Here is a 17,081-nt window from a genome sequence, read left to right as displayed (position 1 = left end):
AAGTGTTACCAACTTCTTCTGTTCTCTGTCTTTGGAAGAATAATTTGAACAAAGGGGTCTAGTAGTAAGACTGCTAAACTTTAAAAAAAAAAGTTGCAAGTTGTGAAAATAACCTTGAAAAAGCACCCTGTATCTCTGATTTGTTGTCTTACTTGATAACGTAATAATGTGGAAATTGCCACCTCTGCATTTCTGAAACCATATGAACTCTTGCAGATATTCTAAGCTCCATGGGCCACGTGGCCTCTGTCACACTATGCAGCACTGCCCTGGTAGCACCAGAGCAGCCATTAGCCAGTGAGTGTTGCTGTGTTCTAAAACCACTTCATTTATGGACACTGAAATGTGAATTTCATATAATTTCCATGCATCATGAAATACTCTTCTTTTGATTTTTTTTCAACTATTTAAAAATACATAAACCTTCCTTACCTCTCGTTTGCACTGTCTAGAACTCTGTCTAGAACTGCCTTCCCCCATTCATGTGGCTAATTCCCTTACCTCCTTAAGTCTCTGCATCTCACCTTCTCAATGAGGCCTAACCTGACCATCCTGTTAAAAACTGCAACCTACATTGTTTCCCACTGCCCCCGCCTTCCCCACCTTTACTCCTTATTCCTCTTACCTCGTTATCATCTTCCCATAGGACTTATCACTTTCTGAAATAAGAAATAATTTTCTTATTTAAAATTGTATTATTTATCTTCCTTTGCCAGAGGGCAGGGTTTTTAGGCAAAAGTTCAGAGATGCATCCAAAATGCCTAGAAGTCTGCCTGGCACATAGGCAACATTGAACAGCTTGGTTGAGTAATTAAACAGATGGATTAATGACCCATCAAACCCCTGGTCAGCTAGTAGACTGGAGTTCAGGTCATTTGATAATAGAAGTTGGTTTCCCCTTCTTGGCCTACATAGAGGGCTTGGTCTTTAGAAACGGAATTGTCTAAGATTCACTTCCTGTTAGACACTTCATTCAAGATAGGCCAAAGGACTCCAAATGCAGGGGGAAAAAGACAAAACGATTTTTAAATAAAAAGAGGTTGAATGCTTATAATCTGCTATACTTCTTTTCCAGACTTAGCCTTATCCTCTGCTCAAGTCTGGTGGTCCCTTCAGCAATCTGTGTGTATGAAACCTCTTCCAACCTCCTCACACCTGTGGGTGATGACTAGAGAGTGTCAAGTGGCTGACAACTTAGGGCCCTAAAATAGGGAGACATGATCAGGAGCAAACAAGTTAGTTTTTTGCATTAAAGAGTCAATTCCATAAAACCAATTTTAAGAGCTGCTTTCCCCCACTTTTTAAAGAAGTGTATTATCTGCAATCCCATGTAAGCATTCCTTTATATTTTCCCTTTCTTGACTGGTTCATTTTCCTTCTTTTTGGCTAATATTTCGTTAATTATACAGCTAGCATACCCCACAGTATGTGATTATAGCTGTAGCTTTGATCAAATTTTGTTTGAGGCAAAACACTTTTGGAGCTGACTTTCCTAATTATCTCAGTAAGCTTCTTATTTGGAACATAGAGATTGTCTCACAGTGCCTCCTGAAAGCTATATTCTGACCTGACAGCACACTTTATACTTCTTATAATGTATCACTTTCTAGCTCTAGATTATAAGCACTTATTTAGATGTTTATTTTTACTATTAAACCTGAACTTCCTGAAAATATCTTACTCATCTTTTTGCCCCACAAACGTTAACATAGTATTTAATTATAATATGCTAAAATGAAATAAAACATAGTTGGCTACTCCCAAGAATGTCAATAGCTCCCCTTAGCACAGCCTGAAAGGTCTTTCTTGATCAGGTCCCTGCCTCTGTCCAAGTCTCATCAGCTGTCACTCTCTCCTATCCTTCAGTTCCCGTAAGTTCTAGATCCTCTGGGCCATGCTGCTTCTCACTTCTTGCCTTTGTCCCTCCTCTTCCTTCAAAACATGTGACCCTTTTGACTGCATGGTGAACTCCTCACCATCTTCAAGCCATAGCTCATACTTGTCTGTTTATTGCTTGTGTCCCCTAAACGGCCTTTTAAACTTCATGAAAATAGGGGCCTGATCTGCCTTGCTCACTGCTGTCTCTCCAGTGCCTGAAAGCAGATTGCGACTGGAGCAGGAAGGGTCTTAAATATGATAAGAAGTTCTGATTATTTCTAGAAGGCAACGGGGACCCACAAAAGGTACTAAGCATTAAACCTTTATGGACAGGTTTGTTTTATAAAATCACTATCATTGTTTTCTACAGGAAGGGATTAGAGAAGGCAAGACTGGCCCTAAGAAATCAGATAATTACAGTAAGCAAAAATAATGACGGCCTGCTTTGAGAGTAGCATCAGTGGGTATGGGAGGAGATGAGGGATTTGAGAGAGACATGAGAGTCAGAATAGCTGGAATCGATGTACTGGGTGTTGCAGCTACGGTGACAGGGAGTAAAGGATAATTCCAGGTTTCCGGCTTCAAGATTCCGTGGTTGCTGGTGATGTCTAGAGCTATCACTAGTATTACCGTTGTATGTTTACCTGTGAATCACTCCCAACTAGTCGGAAAGGAACCTTGCTAAAAGTCTTTGTATTAGTGGTGTTAGAAAAGTACCTATTTTGTAGGAGGCATATAACAACTAAATGAATGAATTAATACAATGAAAATACTAAACAGTTTGTATGATCCAGTAAGACGTATGGCCGATAGTAGAAATTCTAAGTATTCTTTTCCCTGTAGGTTGTATCAAGACGGCGAGGTAAGCAAGAGGTAACTGACTCTCGGTTGCTTTCTGTCTATTGTACAAATAGGAAGCTGACAATAAAGTTTATTTGAGCGTCGACGTGCCCAGACGTGGCCCCGCCCCCCGTCCCCAGCCGCGATTGGTGGGCATCAGCTGTTCCTAAGCCACGATTGGCTAAGGCTGCCGTCATTTCGGAGCGTCCCGACGCCCGACCGCCTTCTCGCCGCGTCGCCGGTGCTTGCGCCGCCCTCTCCTCCTTGCCTCTCCTCTCCCGGCCGAAACCCGGGGGACCGGAGCAAGCTGCCGGGACCATGTTCCGACGCAAGCTGACGGCCCTCGACTACCACAACCCTGCCGGCTTCAACTGCAAAGGTGAGGCGCCGGCTCTGGGCCGACCGCGCGTCACTGGCTCCTCGGGCCTCCGCTCTTTATTGCCGGCACCCGGGCTCCCCACCCGGACCGTCCGCGGCCTTGTCTCCCCCGGGCTCCTCTCCTCCCGGCCGCCCAGCGGCCTTTCCGCTTCCCTCCCTGGCTTCGCAGTCCCATCACCCGTTCTTGCCTCGGCATCGTCACTTTCTGCACTTAGTAAACTCTAGAGGCCACCTCCAACTCCCGCCCGCACCCTTAGCGCCCTAGAGGGAAAATCTTACGCTTTCTAAATTAGCGTCGTGGTTCCCGGGTAATTGGGCGATACCTTGAACACCTGTGGGCTTGCGCGGTGCTGGGATAACGACGAAGGTGCTGAGTAACTTGACTAGTTTCCTGCCCGCCAGGAACTAAGGGGTGGGGGGCAGTCGGAACCCTTCCAGCAGTTTGAGCTGAAGATGTAATGAAGTCTGCGTCTGACAGTGTTGGGGTGAGCGTGTATAGTAATGTGCTAATTGCAGTGTGTGGGATGTGCAAAAGAAAGTTAATAGCAGGTGAGCGGGGCGGTTAAATTGTAAGTAAAAAGGTATTTTGGATTTCACAGCATTAAAATTGTAAAACAAACAAACAAACAAAACACAAAACCCCATCGCTACTCATTTTCTTCCGGAGTTCCTTGGCCTGTGGTAGACTAGTAAGTTTCAAAGTGATGGAGTGTAAGCTGGGATGTTCAGACCATTGTGTAATTCTTCAAACTTCATAAAGGAGGCCTGAATTTGAATTCAAGCTTGAATTTTGAAATTGGAAATAATTTCTAAGCAGGATAACAGAGTTTTGTTGATCTCCTGTAGAAGCTTATCAATTTATAGAAGCTAGACGAGAAAGGTTTAGTGACGGTAGAGCTTAGATCTGGATTTGAATCTTTTGAGTCTCAGTTTTCTCACTTGTAAAATAGGGACATTACCTATCTCAAAGGGGAGGATTAAATGAAACAACATATGCGCTTTTTCATGAATGCATTTAAGGTGCCATAACAGTAAATGACAATAGAAGTTAGTATCTTCTCTCTGTTTTTAATTTCTTATAATTTATCACTATAAATTTAACCTTGCCCCATCCTCTCTCGCCCTCTTCCCTAAAGGAACTGGGCTAATAACTGATACTTAAATAGCAAAACTATATGCCAGATACTGTTTTTATCCTTAAATATTTCACTTAATCTTCTTAACAACCCTATGAGGTAAGTTCCGTTGTTACCCTCATCTGTAGCTCTAGAATCTGAGGCACAGAAAATTGAGGCGATCAGCTCAAGTTCACACAACCACTGAGTAGAGCCAGAATTTGAATTCGGGCCAGGATATGAACAACATTTTTAATCTGTTAATCCAAAGTCTGTTCTTTCAACTTCTACCTCAAGCAGCTCAAGTAACTTACAATTTTGGAGTTAAAAAATTCCACAAGACCATTTATTTCTGGAGAAGGAAGTGTTTTACCTAGTGCTTCTAGTGATTTATATGATATTTTTATTGCAGATGAAACAGAATTTAGAAACTTTATTGTTTGGCTTGAAGACCAGAAAATCAGGCACTACAAGATTGAAGACAGAGGTAATTTACGAAACATTCACAGCAGTGACTGGCCCAAGTTCTTTGAAAAGGTAATGAATTAGAAAGTAAAGTGAAAAGTACAGAGAGCTTTTGTAAAAATTATATGAAGGCAGACAAGCTTAAAATTACTTTGTTCTCTTAAAGTAAATACAAGTAATAATTATCAGTGTTAGAAAAGCTGAATTTCAGAGGTTTAACTTTATTCTTACCATACTTTTTGTTTTTAAAGCAAACTATATTATCTCTTCTTATCAAGCATTCAGTGTTAGATAGAAATAATTTTGTCCAGAAACAAAGGTGAGGCTTCTTAAATAAACAGTGACATATATTCTACAAATGGTAAAAATGGTCAAAATCAGAAGTTGTAAGTAACATTAAAAATGTAGCAAAAATACACTTATGGTATTATATTAAAATGAGACATTATTGACATGCTTGAAAACTAAGATTATGTCTTGTTTATGCTGGTATTTAACATTCATAGTTGTCCCTTGTGTACAGCAGAAATAATCCTAAAAAGATCTGTATTTCTTATTTTTGTGTCTGGAATAACTTTCCCATTGACTTACTTGAATTTAGTAACATTTTGGAGAAAACAGAGTTGTTTTCAAATTAGACTATAAGTCACATTTTACAGTATTATTTACATTAAGCATTTTCATCAACTTTATTACTTAATGAGTAAGATCCTTTCCTTTAAAAAAATGAAAAGTGGCTAAATTTTTCATTTATTGGAACAAAGTGTTTGGCTACCTTTCTCCTTAGAGACTATGAATTAGGAGATTGTATGTTACACCCTGGCTCTGTGACCGTGGGCAAGTTTATAAACCTTTCTGTGGCTCAATATTGTTATCAATAAATGGGGATAATAATGGTGCCTATCTCATATGGTGGCATGTATTGTTAATGACAGATATATACCTGTGTACCTGTTCACAGAAGTGTCTGGCCCATATTGAGTGCTATGTATTTGTTAATTTCCCTGCCTCTTGTGCTATTATGGCTACTACTGGGTTGTTTTTGTTTGCTCTTAAATATTTTTGAAAATTTTGATAGATTTCTTAAGACTTTAAAATACATTGTTTGGATTTTATATTTGCTTATATCACATCTTATTTATGGCCCATTCATGTGTAGAAGACAATACAGAGTTCCACATGTGGAAAAGTGTTTGAAGAATATGAAAAATTTTCTGATGAAAAATACCCTGAAATGACAGTAAAGTAGGATAACTTAAATATATTGGAACTTAGAGAGATACTATCCTTTAGAATGGTCTCTTTGGAATGATGGTGTCATTGCTTAAAGCTTATTTGGAACTTCCTTTGGAATTACTTTTAGATTGGGAGACATCTTTTGAACATCCTTAATGTTGACAGTTTTTTATACTTTGAAGGTGGATTTGCTTTTTGCATTATGACTAAATCTTGTGAATTAGGTGCTTTTTCTTTTTCTTTCTTTCTTTCTTTCTTTCTTTTTTTTTTTTTTTAGGCAGGGGGATAAAATTTTTGGTTAGAAAATGAGTTATGACTAAAAAAGTGCTGACTAATTATCTCCAAAATGATTTCCAAAAGTGAGTTCCAAAAGTTTTGAGTGATAGCATTATTGATGGAACTAGATTTTAAGCTCCTAAGAGACTCATTTGAAGGACAATATTCATTTGAATAAACAGTTTCTGACATTTATTCAAAACCTTGGTTACATTATACATGTAATGGCTTACTTTATTCAGTGGCATTTCCACAATATGAAAGCTGAGTTTTAGGTAATAACTGGGGTTTTTCTACTAGTATCCTCCTTTTTATTTAATAGCTCTGTTTTAAGACCTAGAATCAAAGTTTAGGTTCAGGTCCCAGGATTTAAGTTGTGTAACTGTCAGCACTGTTAACCTCTAGGCCTGTTTTCTCATCTACAAAGTGAAAAAGTTGTTCTAAATCAGAGGTGCCCTACCTGGAATCTGCGAAAGTAAAAATTTCAAAAAGCATGATGGAAATACTTCATTTTTTTCTTAAGCTGTACACTTAAATGTTTCCTTCCCTATATAATTGCATCAAAATCTTGATAATATATATGTTAATAAGAAGTTCTTAGAGATCTAAAGTCTCTTTCAGCTCTACCATTTTTGATTTTGTGACTTTATAGTAATAATGAAACCAGGTTTTTTCCTCGCAGTATCTCAGAGATGTTAACTGTCCTTTCAAGATTCAAGATCGACAAGAAGCAATTGACTGGCTTCTTGGTTTAGCTGTTAGACTTGAATATGGAGATAACGGTATGTTTTGTTGGGGAATGTGTGTTTTAAAGAGAGGGAGAGGAAATGTGGGAAAGGAGGAGTGTAAAAATGTAGAGAACTTGCTAGTTTGTGTTTTGTTTTACCTTTGTTTTATTTTAAGTTTTGTACATCATCGTCTCCATTTACAGTGTCTATTTAAAAATGTACTTTTTGTTTGTAATCATTCTTCCATATCCAACTCCCAACCCCCAACTCTCAAATTGTTTAGGACAGAATTTTCTTTTCTAGAATTGGAGTCTCCTTATCGTAAGGTTTTAAAAGCACTGTTTTTCATTGGTATTTAGATTTTTCTTTTAGAATTTGGAAGTGATGTCTTCTCACAAAGTCACATTACTTTGGTGAATCTGCCCTCTTTCACAGTCTGCACCATAGCCTTTCAAGTTCACTTGTTGCTACTGTCCCAGAATTGATAGGATTTCCAGTGTTGGTTGCAACAGGTAATTTCACAAGAGACTGAAGTAGACATCTGAGGCAAATACGTACTTTAGACCAAAATCTATTATTGATGTTTAATGTTATTTTATTATGGATACTCATATTACTGGAAGCTTTTGAATATTAGTACCTGTAGTAAAAATAGTTTGCCAATAAACTTTTTTTCTCATTAGGCCCTTTCATTTTGAAAGGCCTGCCAGCACCTAAATGTAAGATCCGATTATCTTATCTTACCTCCATTGTCTGCATTTTGTATTCTCTTTTGTGGGACTGTCAGTTCCAGTCCTTTTAATCATTTGCTTTTTAAGCCGTTTTATTATCTTTGGTTTCTCCCTTTTCCTCCCATCCTGTTCCCATCCATCTTTTCCCATGTCTGTTGTATCTTTTCTTCTCCAGCCCCACTGCTGTCACCCTAATCCAGGCTCTTGTCACTTGCTGCTTAGATTATTGTAGTATCTTTTGTTCTAGTCTCCCATCAGTGTCACCCTTTATTCCCATCCACATGGCCCACCACGCTTTTTTGAAACATTAATATTTCTAAATGTTACGCTTTGTTTCCAAAAAAAATAGCTCATTTTATATTATATATTCGGAAACACCATTGCTTTCTCATTTTCTATAGAAGGAACTCCAAGCTCCTGTGCCTGGTATTCAGAGCCTTTGATAACTGGTGTCCAACCAGGATTCACATACTTGCCATTCCAGCCAAAACTGGAATAATGCTGTTTCCTGTTTACATGTCCCTTTCCCCTCTCGTCCTCTATTTCTTTGCTTACACTGTCCCCTTAGCTAATAGGCTGTTTCTGTCTATCTCTACATGTCTAAATCCTGCCCATCCTTGTACGATGCAGCTCACATGCCCCCTTGCAGCAATGATATTTCCTTCTAAACTTTAATAGCTTTTAACTCTATACCTTTTTAAGTCATTCACCACTTTCCATTTTGCTTACATCTTACTTGCTCCACTAAATTGTAAGCTGATACTCAGCTTTGTTTCCTACATGGTACCTCTGTTAGTTTCTATTCTTGCTGTAACAAATTACTGCAAACTCAATGACTTAAAGTAATTTATTATCTTACAGTTTTAAAGGTCAGAAGTCCAACATCTGTCTTAGGACTAAAGTCAGTTTGTCGACAGGGCTGGTTCCTTGTGGAGGCTCTAGGGGAAGATCCATTTCTTTGTCTTTTCCACCTTCTAGAGGCTGCCTGCATTCCTTGACTCTGGCCCCTTTTTCTTCAAACCTAGCAGCATAGCATCTTCTAATCTCTCTCTGACTCTGCTTTCACTGTCACATCTTCTCTGACTCTGATCCTCCTGCCTCCCTCTTATAAGGATGCTATGATTACATTGGGCCCACCTGGATAATCCAGGATAAACCCTACCCCCATTGCCCTGGTCTTTGATTTAATCACACCCACAAAGTGATTCATACATTCCATGGATGGGAATGCAGGCATCTTTTCGGGGGGGAGAGGTCATGATTCTCTCTGCCACAGTACCTGACATAGTTTCTTGTGTACAATAGATATACTTACCAACTTTAATAAATGTTTGGAAGATGTAGTTTACGAATGTTTATATACACTGATGTGGAGCATCAATCAGCTATTTTTTTGCTGGTACCTCAGACAAATTTCAGATGCCTTTTGGCAGAAATCTTAAGGAAAGCTCTAAGATTTTTTCTTTAGAGCCTTTGGCAAAATCTATCTATTCTGGTCTGAGTTGGTAGGAACCCTATGTTGGTTATTTGCAACAAAGTATTTTCCAACTTTTCAAGTGTTTTTCAGCTATTCCCACATAAAATTATAGTCACATCTCAGTTTCTCCTTATTTACCCTTGTTTAGTACACTTGTCCCATTTTTATAATATTTCAACTTAGATTATCTGGGTACCAAGAACACTAGGTGCCATATGAATGTGTATCCCTATAGTTGACTGTGACTCTTGAGCACAATTATTTCTCAGTGACAGCATGGTCTTTTTTAATGGATAAAAGAGACTTGAGTTTGTATCTGAAACACTGCCCCTTATCAGTAGGAGGCACTGTTGTTCTTTTGTGGTTTTACATTAATATGTTGCATTTTTCTTGACTTTCAAGTTACTTAAAATTTTTATTCTTATTTGATAAAACCGTTTAAAATTTTTATTACTTGTGCCTTAACATTTTTAAAAGCCTTTTACTAGCTTATCAGTTAAGGTGATTAAAATCTGACTTAAATTCTTTTAACTTTTTTGACATGATTTCAGATTTACAGAAAGGTTGCAAGAATAGTAAAGAATTTTTACACACCCAGATTCTGCAAAAGTTATTAACATTTTACTTCATTTGCCATTCTTCTCTCTCTATATATACACATACCCATAATTTTTTCTAAACAATTTGATACTAAGTTGTAGATTCTCTTTTACCCTTAAGTACTTTAATTTGCATTTGCTAAAAAATGTCATTGTCTTACATAACTACACGATTATCAAAATCAGGAAATTAACTTTGATTCTTTGTTTTCTATAGATGTTATCCACATTTCACCACTTGTTTCAGTAATGTTCTTTATAGTAAAAACAAAAATCTCCAAAGCAGTCCCAGATCACGTGTTGCATTCAGTTGTCCTATCTCTCTGTTCTCCTGTAATCTGGAATAGTTACTCAGTCTTCGTGCTTCATGACACTGACATTTATTTTGTAGAATGTCCCTCCATTTGGGTTTATCTGGTGTTTCCTTATGATTAGATTCAGGGTTTGCAATTTTGTTAAGAATAACAGAAGTGGTGCTGTATTCTTTTAAGTGCATCGAATCAGGAGGCTTGTGTTAGTGATGTGCCCAAATACTGGTCATGCTATTGCGATCACTTGGTTAAGCTTTCTTCACTGTAAAGTTAACTATTTTTTCCTTTGTAATAAATCGTATCTTGTGGGGAGCTACTTAGAGATGATGTCTGTGTGTTTTGCTCCTCAAACCTTCTCCCTAGCGTAGCATCCATTTGATGATTCTTGCCTGAGTCAATTATTACATTGCCTGCGGTGGCCAGAAGGTGTTTTTCTAATTCTATCATTCCTTCTACATTTGTTTGTTGACTTCCCACTGTAAGGAAGTGCTTTTCCCTTCTCGCCAATTTATGTTTGTTTATTCAAATCAGTATAGATATATGGATTCTTGTACTCAACGGCTTATCCTTGTTTTCATCCTGTATTTCGATATTTACATTGTTCCAGATTTGGCCAGTGGGAGCTCCTTTAAGCTAATTCCTGTCTGACTTAAATTTGAATGCTTTTATTTTTCCTTTTGTTTAATTAGCAAGTCATACAAGCACTATAGCCAAAGATGGCATCTTGGGCATTAAGTTTAGTGAATGACTACTAGACATTTTTATTTGTAGAAGTCTTTTAAAATACTAAGTATTTTTCAAGTGAAAATAATAAAATCTACTTTTGGAATTCTGCGTTTTAAGTCTGTAAAATAAGTTCAGGTTTGTATATGATGCTGTGTTTGAAGTGCTGATTTTTTTAGAAAGCAAGGTTTTTGGATTCTGTATACAGCATTCAAAAGAAGATTTGGGAAGAAATTTACTTTTTAGGGAGTTTGTTTTAATCTCATCTAGTCTATACTTACCCTCCTCCCAATCTTCTAGCCCTACCATGTTTCAGAGGAAGCTGAAAAGCAAACTCTCTACTAAAACTTAAAATATTTGAAATGTTTTAAGAAATGATAATGAAAAGATATGTTGAATATTCCAGTAATCATTTTAGCGTAATCAAAAAGCTACAGTCATTGTCTTCAAGTAGATTTTTTTTATAGCAAAACATAATTTTGAATGGACGAGTTGTCTTATGCTTATAACCAGTTTGGCTCAGTTGAATTCAGTAAATAAACATTGTTTTACCTTGGAAGTTGAAGTTCTACAAATTGTATTTTTGCCTATTTTACAGCTGAAAAATATAAGGACTTGGCACCTGATAATACAAAAAATGCTGACAATGCAGCTAAAAATGCAGAGCCATTAATCAATTTGGATGGTAAGTATATAAATGCATAAAAAAAGATCACCAACATTTTTGGTTCCTTAAATGTTTTTTTACTTCCTCGAATGAAGTCTGGGTTTACCTGGTTTTAGTAAATAAGAATGTTTCATGCAGACAGTATTTGTATTGGTATTTTATGCTCTGTGATGTTTTTTATTGTCAGTTACAATGTGCTTTCTCCCTCCTCTTCTAGTTGAATATCTGAATGTTAAAATTCTTTGATCTTATAGTAACTTGGGGGTTTTGATTTGTATTTAGTCATGGTGGTGATTACCTTCCTGGGTGCAGAAAATATTTTTTCTAATTTAGTGACACTATGAGACAAGTGGTAAAATTTTTCATTATTTTACATCCCAGATGTCTGTAAGTAATTCTCCCTTTAAAAGTATTAAGATTCTAATTACTTAGATTATAATATGTTAAATATTCTTTCATTAAGTGTGACCTATAATTTATGAGTTACCCTTAAGAATTAATAAGCTGCTTGGACACTCTAGAGCTGCTGCTTAGAGAAAAGGTTTTGGGAAAACTGTCCATTGAAGGGAATCTTATGTATTAAAATTAATAGCGTTGGGAAGAAATGTTAATTATAAGTGCTAGATAAATGGGCCTTGTGGGAAAAGTTACAGGATAAACCTCATGTGAGTTAATTTAGTCATTTATTGGATTACTCAGTTGGTCAATTAGAGGAAAGACCATTGATCTCGTCAATTTGCCTAATGGATGATGCCCCTTGCTGCTTTTGTCAGCAGCAGTTGTAGAAATTAGGACACTTGTTACTAGAAAATAAAAATTTTTTAAGTTTATATGTTTATATATGTGTCTATAATTACATGCTTGCAGAGCTGTAAGTTTCCATTTTTAATCTTTTATAGTAAATAATCCTGACTTTAAGGCTGGTGTAATGGCTTTGGCTAACCTTCTTCAGATTCAGCGTCATGACGATTACCTGGTAATGCTTAAGGTCAGCTTCATATTCTTGATTCTTGACAGAAACTCTATATAATTTTAAAAACTCTTTCATTTTCTAAAAACTGATACTTAAATCTGTGGTTGAATGACTAAAATGTGGAGGAATGTGGAACATAAAGCATATTTCATGAATTTATCAGTTTTAGATTACCTAGTACCTAACTAATATCAAAGAGTGTTTACTATGTGCCTGCCACTGTGCTAAATCCTTTGCAAAGATGATCTCATTCAGTTCTCCCAACAGAGGTAGGTAACTTTTTTTTTTAATATGTATGTGAACAAACTGAGACTTAATGAATAGATAATGTTCAAGATGATACAGAAAACTATAGTCAGGATTTTAATCTAGGCGTTCAACCTTGTGATCCATTCTTTTTCCTATATCACCCCACTTCTGTTTAATCCTTTTTAATGATTCATGGTCTGTATTCATTAAGAATGTGAAAAATGCCAAATTAGTAGTGGTGAATTTGGTCAAAAACATATACCCCCAAATCTCTTTGAGTAATGAAAGTTTGTTTTCAGTTCCACATCCTACATAGGCCACTAAGTTCATATCAGGGAACCCCAGTGGTCTGAAAGAGGTCTTCTATTTCTGAGAGGAAAAACAGTCATAAGATTTATGTTGGGTGATTATAATAGTCTAGTGGTGTTAGGAGAGGGAGCAGGGGAGTGGTACTTAAGATAACAGACTTGGAGGTTATTTTAGAAATTATTTTATGAGAAATTAAAGAGCTTTATTTTAAACTGCCTTACAGGATATTGAAAATTTTCACTTTCCACAAGAGATTAAACCATAATTTATTCTTTTTAGAATTGTATGTATTAAATGACAATTGTAACAAGGGAAAGACTATTCTGTTCCTAAGTTGTAATTCTTTATACTGAATATGATTGTTAACTTGGATTTTCTCAACTCAGATTGTATGCCAAGAGACAAAAGTTGTTTTTAATGAAATTTAGCTCTTTCAAATTTAGCTTGTTCCTTACTCAGGCACTTACAGAAATTGCTTTGGAAAAGTTCTACAGTGGTCATGTCAGTTTTAGTCGTAAACTGAGAGGAAAAACGGTGTTAGCATATTTGGGGTGCTAAAATAAAAGTCTGCTATAATCAAAAGCTTTGTAAGATTCTAATCCTAGTGGCACATTTGTCCTTTGGAGTTATTTTAAGAAGCATTCAAGCAATGCATGGCAATATGAAAAACATCTTCATAGGTTTGCCAAATGTGAGAGTACATTGACTGGACTATTTTTAATACATTAGCAATCACTGTTAAAGCTTGGTTTAATTATTTTTTTTTCAAAAGTAGCATTTGGTTTGTGTTTATTATGAAAAATTATTTTTCAAGTTTTCCCTTTTTGGGGGGTTCTATCATCCACTAATTAGAAATCCATTTTAAAAAATCTTTTTGAGTGTGTTAGCATGTGCAGGTGCAGGTGTGCACTTGGTCTGCCATGGTAAAATGCCTTGGTAATGAAAAAAACAATATGGTCTGTAAGATCTGAAAACATCTTACTGTAATAAAGTGAAGAAAGCAAGGACAGTGTGCGTGATATGCTACCCTTTGTGTCAAAGATTGCTTTTGTGTGAGTGCATGTATCCCTGAGCATGCTTATAATTTGTACGTCCTTGTGAGGATTCACAAGGGTCTGGTAGCAATAATTATTTTCTGAAGGGGATGGCTGAGGCTTGGAGTAAAAGAAGATCTACTTTTTCACCAGGTACCCTTTTTTAACCACACACATAAATTACCTATTCAAAAAATGTTTGTAATTGTTTTGAACATCATTCCACATTATTAAATGTTAAAAGTGAAAACTTTCATTACAATAGCTAAATTTTTATTTTTAATTTACTAGGGAGTTTGTTGGTGAATGAGGCCTTTCTGATTTCATCAAATTGGGCATCCTTATTCTGTAGACTCAGAAGAAAAGATGATAGCCAACAAAAAGTAAAAATAATATTTTTTGGTTTCTTAGGCAATTCGCATTTTGGTCCAGGAGCGCCTGACACAGGATGCAGTTGCTAAAGCAAATCAAACAAAAGAGGTATGTATTTTTAAAATAAATTCTAAATTATTACTGAAAGTTTCTTTTGGTTGTCATGAGGTTAAACTTTGCGTGAGAATATTAAGACAACTATTCTGTATTAGAACTGCCCAGAGAAAGGATAACTGACTTCAGTGGGATTGAATTTGAATCTTAGGCAAATTGTATCCAGTCATTTTTCAGTGAAAAATGAACTTCATGTTTATCTCACTTCATTACCTTAGAGAAGCTACCAACAGTACATCCACAGTCTGCCAGAACAAACCACTGCATGTGCCTAGTTAAGGTTTATTTAAAAGAACTTACCCTTGTGAAATTTACTGGGTTATGTTGACTAATTAATTGCTAGAAAATAGGACGCACCTTCTCTTTTTTTTCTACCTAAGTCTTTACCTTCACCCTTTTGTTTCTTCAGAGAAATTTATTCTCTTTTTACTGTTTTTTAGCGTAAACCATGAGAAAGTATGTTGCTAATAATTCTGGGTTAGATGAACTGTACCAGGAATCCAAATGCCCCTAAAGTCTCATTGACTCGGGGGTGGTGCCGAGTCCTCAGGGGTTAGCAGCTGCAGCCGTCTGATAGTGTCCCCACCTGCTATATGTTCAGTGAATGTTTCTTCTATTGTGCCTCCCCCTGCTCTCTAGCTCCCCAATGTCTTCTGTCCTCTGGCCCAACAGTGTTAAAGGGTTATTAACGCCAGGGCAGTGTAGTCCCTTTTGAAAGATACTCAGTTTCTTTTAAAAGTTGTTATTGGCTTATTAATTATGTATGAATCAGGCCACTGGAAATTGGATTAAAGATCAGCTTATTTCACCCACACTATAGAACAGACAGTAAATTGTTCTGGCATAATAAAATCATCCATTTGTCATTCAGCAAAACTATACCTTTGGTTTGGAAGGCAGGGCAGATGAGGTCATAGCCAAATCTCTTTGCTCCTGTTCACAAAGTAAAATTCAGTTTATTTTCAGTGCTCTAAATAAATCTTACCTTAAATGTCATCTCAGAAGATACTGTGCTATAATATAACAAGGAAAAAGTTATGTAGTTTTAGTGTTCTTGTTTGTAATCATTCATAACTAGCCTTTGGGGGCTTGTGGTCATCTTCAGGGGTAGCTGTTCTAGGTGGTCTGTTGGCAGACAAAGGGAAAACAGACCGAGGATGACACAGAAAGCTACTGAGTACAGTTCTGCTGTTTAGTTTCTTACTCACTGAATTTTCATACTCATTTGTTTCTTCACGTATATAACGCATTAGTAATTTTAAAGCATTTGGAGTCTGGATAGATTTGCATTAATAGATTAGGCAAGAATTGAGTAGTGGCAATTTAGCATTTGTAATATTGAAAGTGTAGTGACTTTTTTACCTAGTGATGATTTATACAGTATTATCAACAGAAAGTCTAGATTGCCTTTCCTCATTTTTTGTTTGATAATTATTGTGAACTGTGTACAGTTTGGCATCATCATAGTCACCATCTTTGGGATATCTATATGTAGGTGGTGACTGGTTAATGAAATGGTTTAGATTCTGTTCATTTTCCTAAACCATTTCAAAGTAACTTTAAATGAAATATTGAAAGTTAAATTATATATAGGTAACCTGGTAAGTATCATGCTGGTAGAAAAAATAGTTATGTATATTTTAGATTTGTACAATTCATAAAGACAGATTAGTGTGCTCAGAAATAAACTTGTTTGAGCAAAAGCTAAGTAGCCCTCTTGGCCCTGCGCACTGCTGCCTACTGCTCTAAAATGGGGTGACAGCAGCCATGCTCAGCCTTCCTTCCATAGCAGTAGTGACAGCACTGCTGCAGACAGGGGCTGTCGTTTATACAAGGATTGGGTTGGGTATGGAGCTGCTTTCCCACTTGCATGTAAAGGCCGTTCTTTCCTAACTAGTTGTAGTAGGAAAAAACTTGCTCATTAAAAGGCAAATTTAAAGAGAAAAATTCTCAGGCATCTTGCCATTGCAGCTGAAAGGGTTAAAATAACAGTAACTAGCTGCTTTTCACTTTGAGGGAAGAAAATGTGGTTCTTAACTGAAGTCTCATTGTGTCCTTTTTTCCCCCCTCAAGGGTTTGCCTGTTGCTTTAGACAAACATATTCTTGGTTTTGACACAGGAGGTAAGTGATTTTAATTCAAACTATTTGGAGGAAATGAGGGAATGAATGATCTTTAAATATAGAAGTTACTGATAAATGCGGTGTTTCTTATGAAACAGATGCAGTTCTTAACGAAGCTGCTCAGATTCTGCGGTTGCTGCATATAGAAGAGCTCAGAGAGCTACAGACAAAAATTAACGAGGCCATAGTAGCCGTTCAGGCGATTATTGCTGATCCAAAGACAGACCACAGACTGGGGAAGGTTGGAAGATGAACATTTTAGGATTTCAGCTTCTCACCTACTTAGTACAGTTGGGAACCACGTACACTCGGGCATGTGTTTGGAAATGTCATGTTTTCGAGGGACGAGTCCCAGAAAACTGACTATGTTCTAGAGATTTACCATCACTGCTTTTTCTTTAATAAAGTTGGGGCAAGTGAATTTTTTTGACTGTGTTATGTATCTATAATTAATCTGCTTCCTCCCTTGTCGTTTAGGTGCATG

General features: G+C 36.7%; 1 protein-coding gene across 1 annotated transcript; it reads left to right on the top strand.

Annotated features, from left to right (window-relative positions):
• Positions 1–2,934: 2,934 nt before the first annotated feature.
• On the top strand, positions 2,935–17,018 carry RTRAF (RNA transcription, translation and transport factor). Its single transcript, XM_010966969.3, has 8 exons — positions 2,935–3,097; positions 4,624–4,748; positions 6,871–6,970; positions 11,356–11,442; positions 12,324–12,412; positions 14,401–14,469; positions 16,549–16,597; positions 16,696–17,018. Exons 1-8 carry the CDS (start codon positions 3,037–3,039, stop codon positions 16,848–16,850), a joined length of 735 nt encoding a protein of 244 aa, XP_010965271.1. The 5' UTR covers positions 2,935–3,036; the 3' UTR covers positions 16,851–17,018.
• Positions 17,019–17,081: the final 63 nt, after the last annotated feature.

The sequence above is a fragment of the Camelus bactrianus genome, chromosome 6 (assembly GCF_048773025.1).
Source record: "Camelus bactrianus isolate YW-2024 breed Bactrian camel chromosome 6, ASM4877302v1, whole genome shotgun sequence".
In the NCBI taxonomy this organism is placed as follows: domain Eukaryota; kingdom Metazoa; phylum Chordata; class Mammalia; order Artiodactyla; family Camelidae; genus Camelus; species Camelus bactrianus.
This window is presented reverse-complemented; position numbering and strand designations above follow the sequence as displayed.

What these genes read in the sequence shown, in the direction of transcription:
- RTRAF (XM_010966969.3), top strand. Translation starts at nt 3,037, where the DNA reads ATGTTCCGACGCAAGCTGACGGCCCTCGACTACCACAACCCTGCCGGC. An exon ending in TGCCGGCTTCAACTGCAAAG is followed by an intron (nt 3,098 to 4,623) that starts GTGAGGCGCCGG and finishes TTTTTATTGCAG; the next exon opens with ATGAAACAGAATTTAGAAAC. An exon ending in TCTTGGTTTTGACACAGGAG is followed by an intron (nt 16,598 to 16,695) that starts GTAAGTGATTTT and finishes CTTATGAAACAG; the next exon opens with ATGCAGTTCTTAACGAAGCT.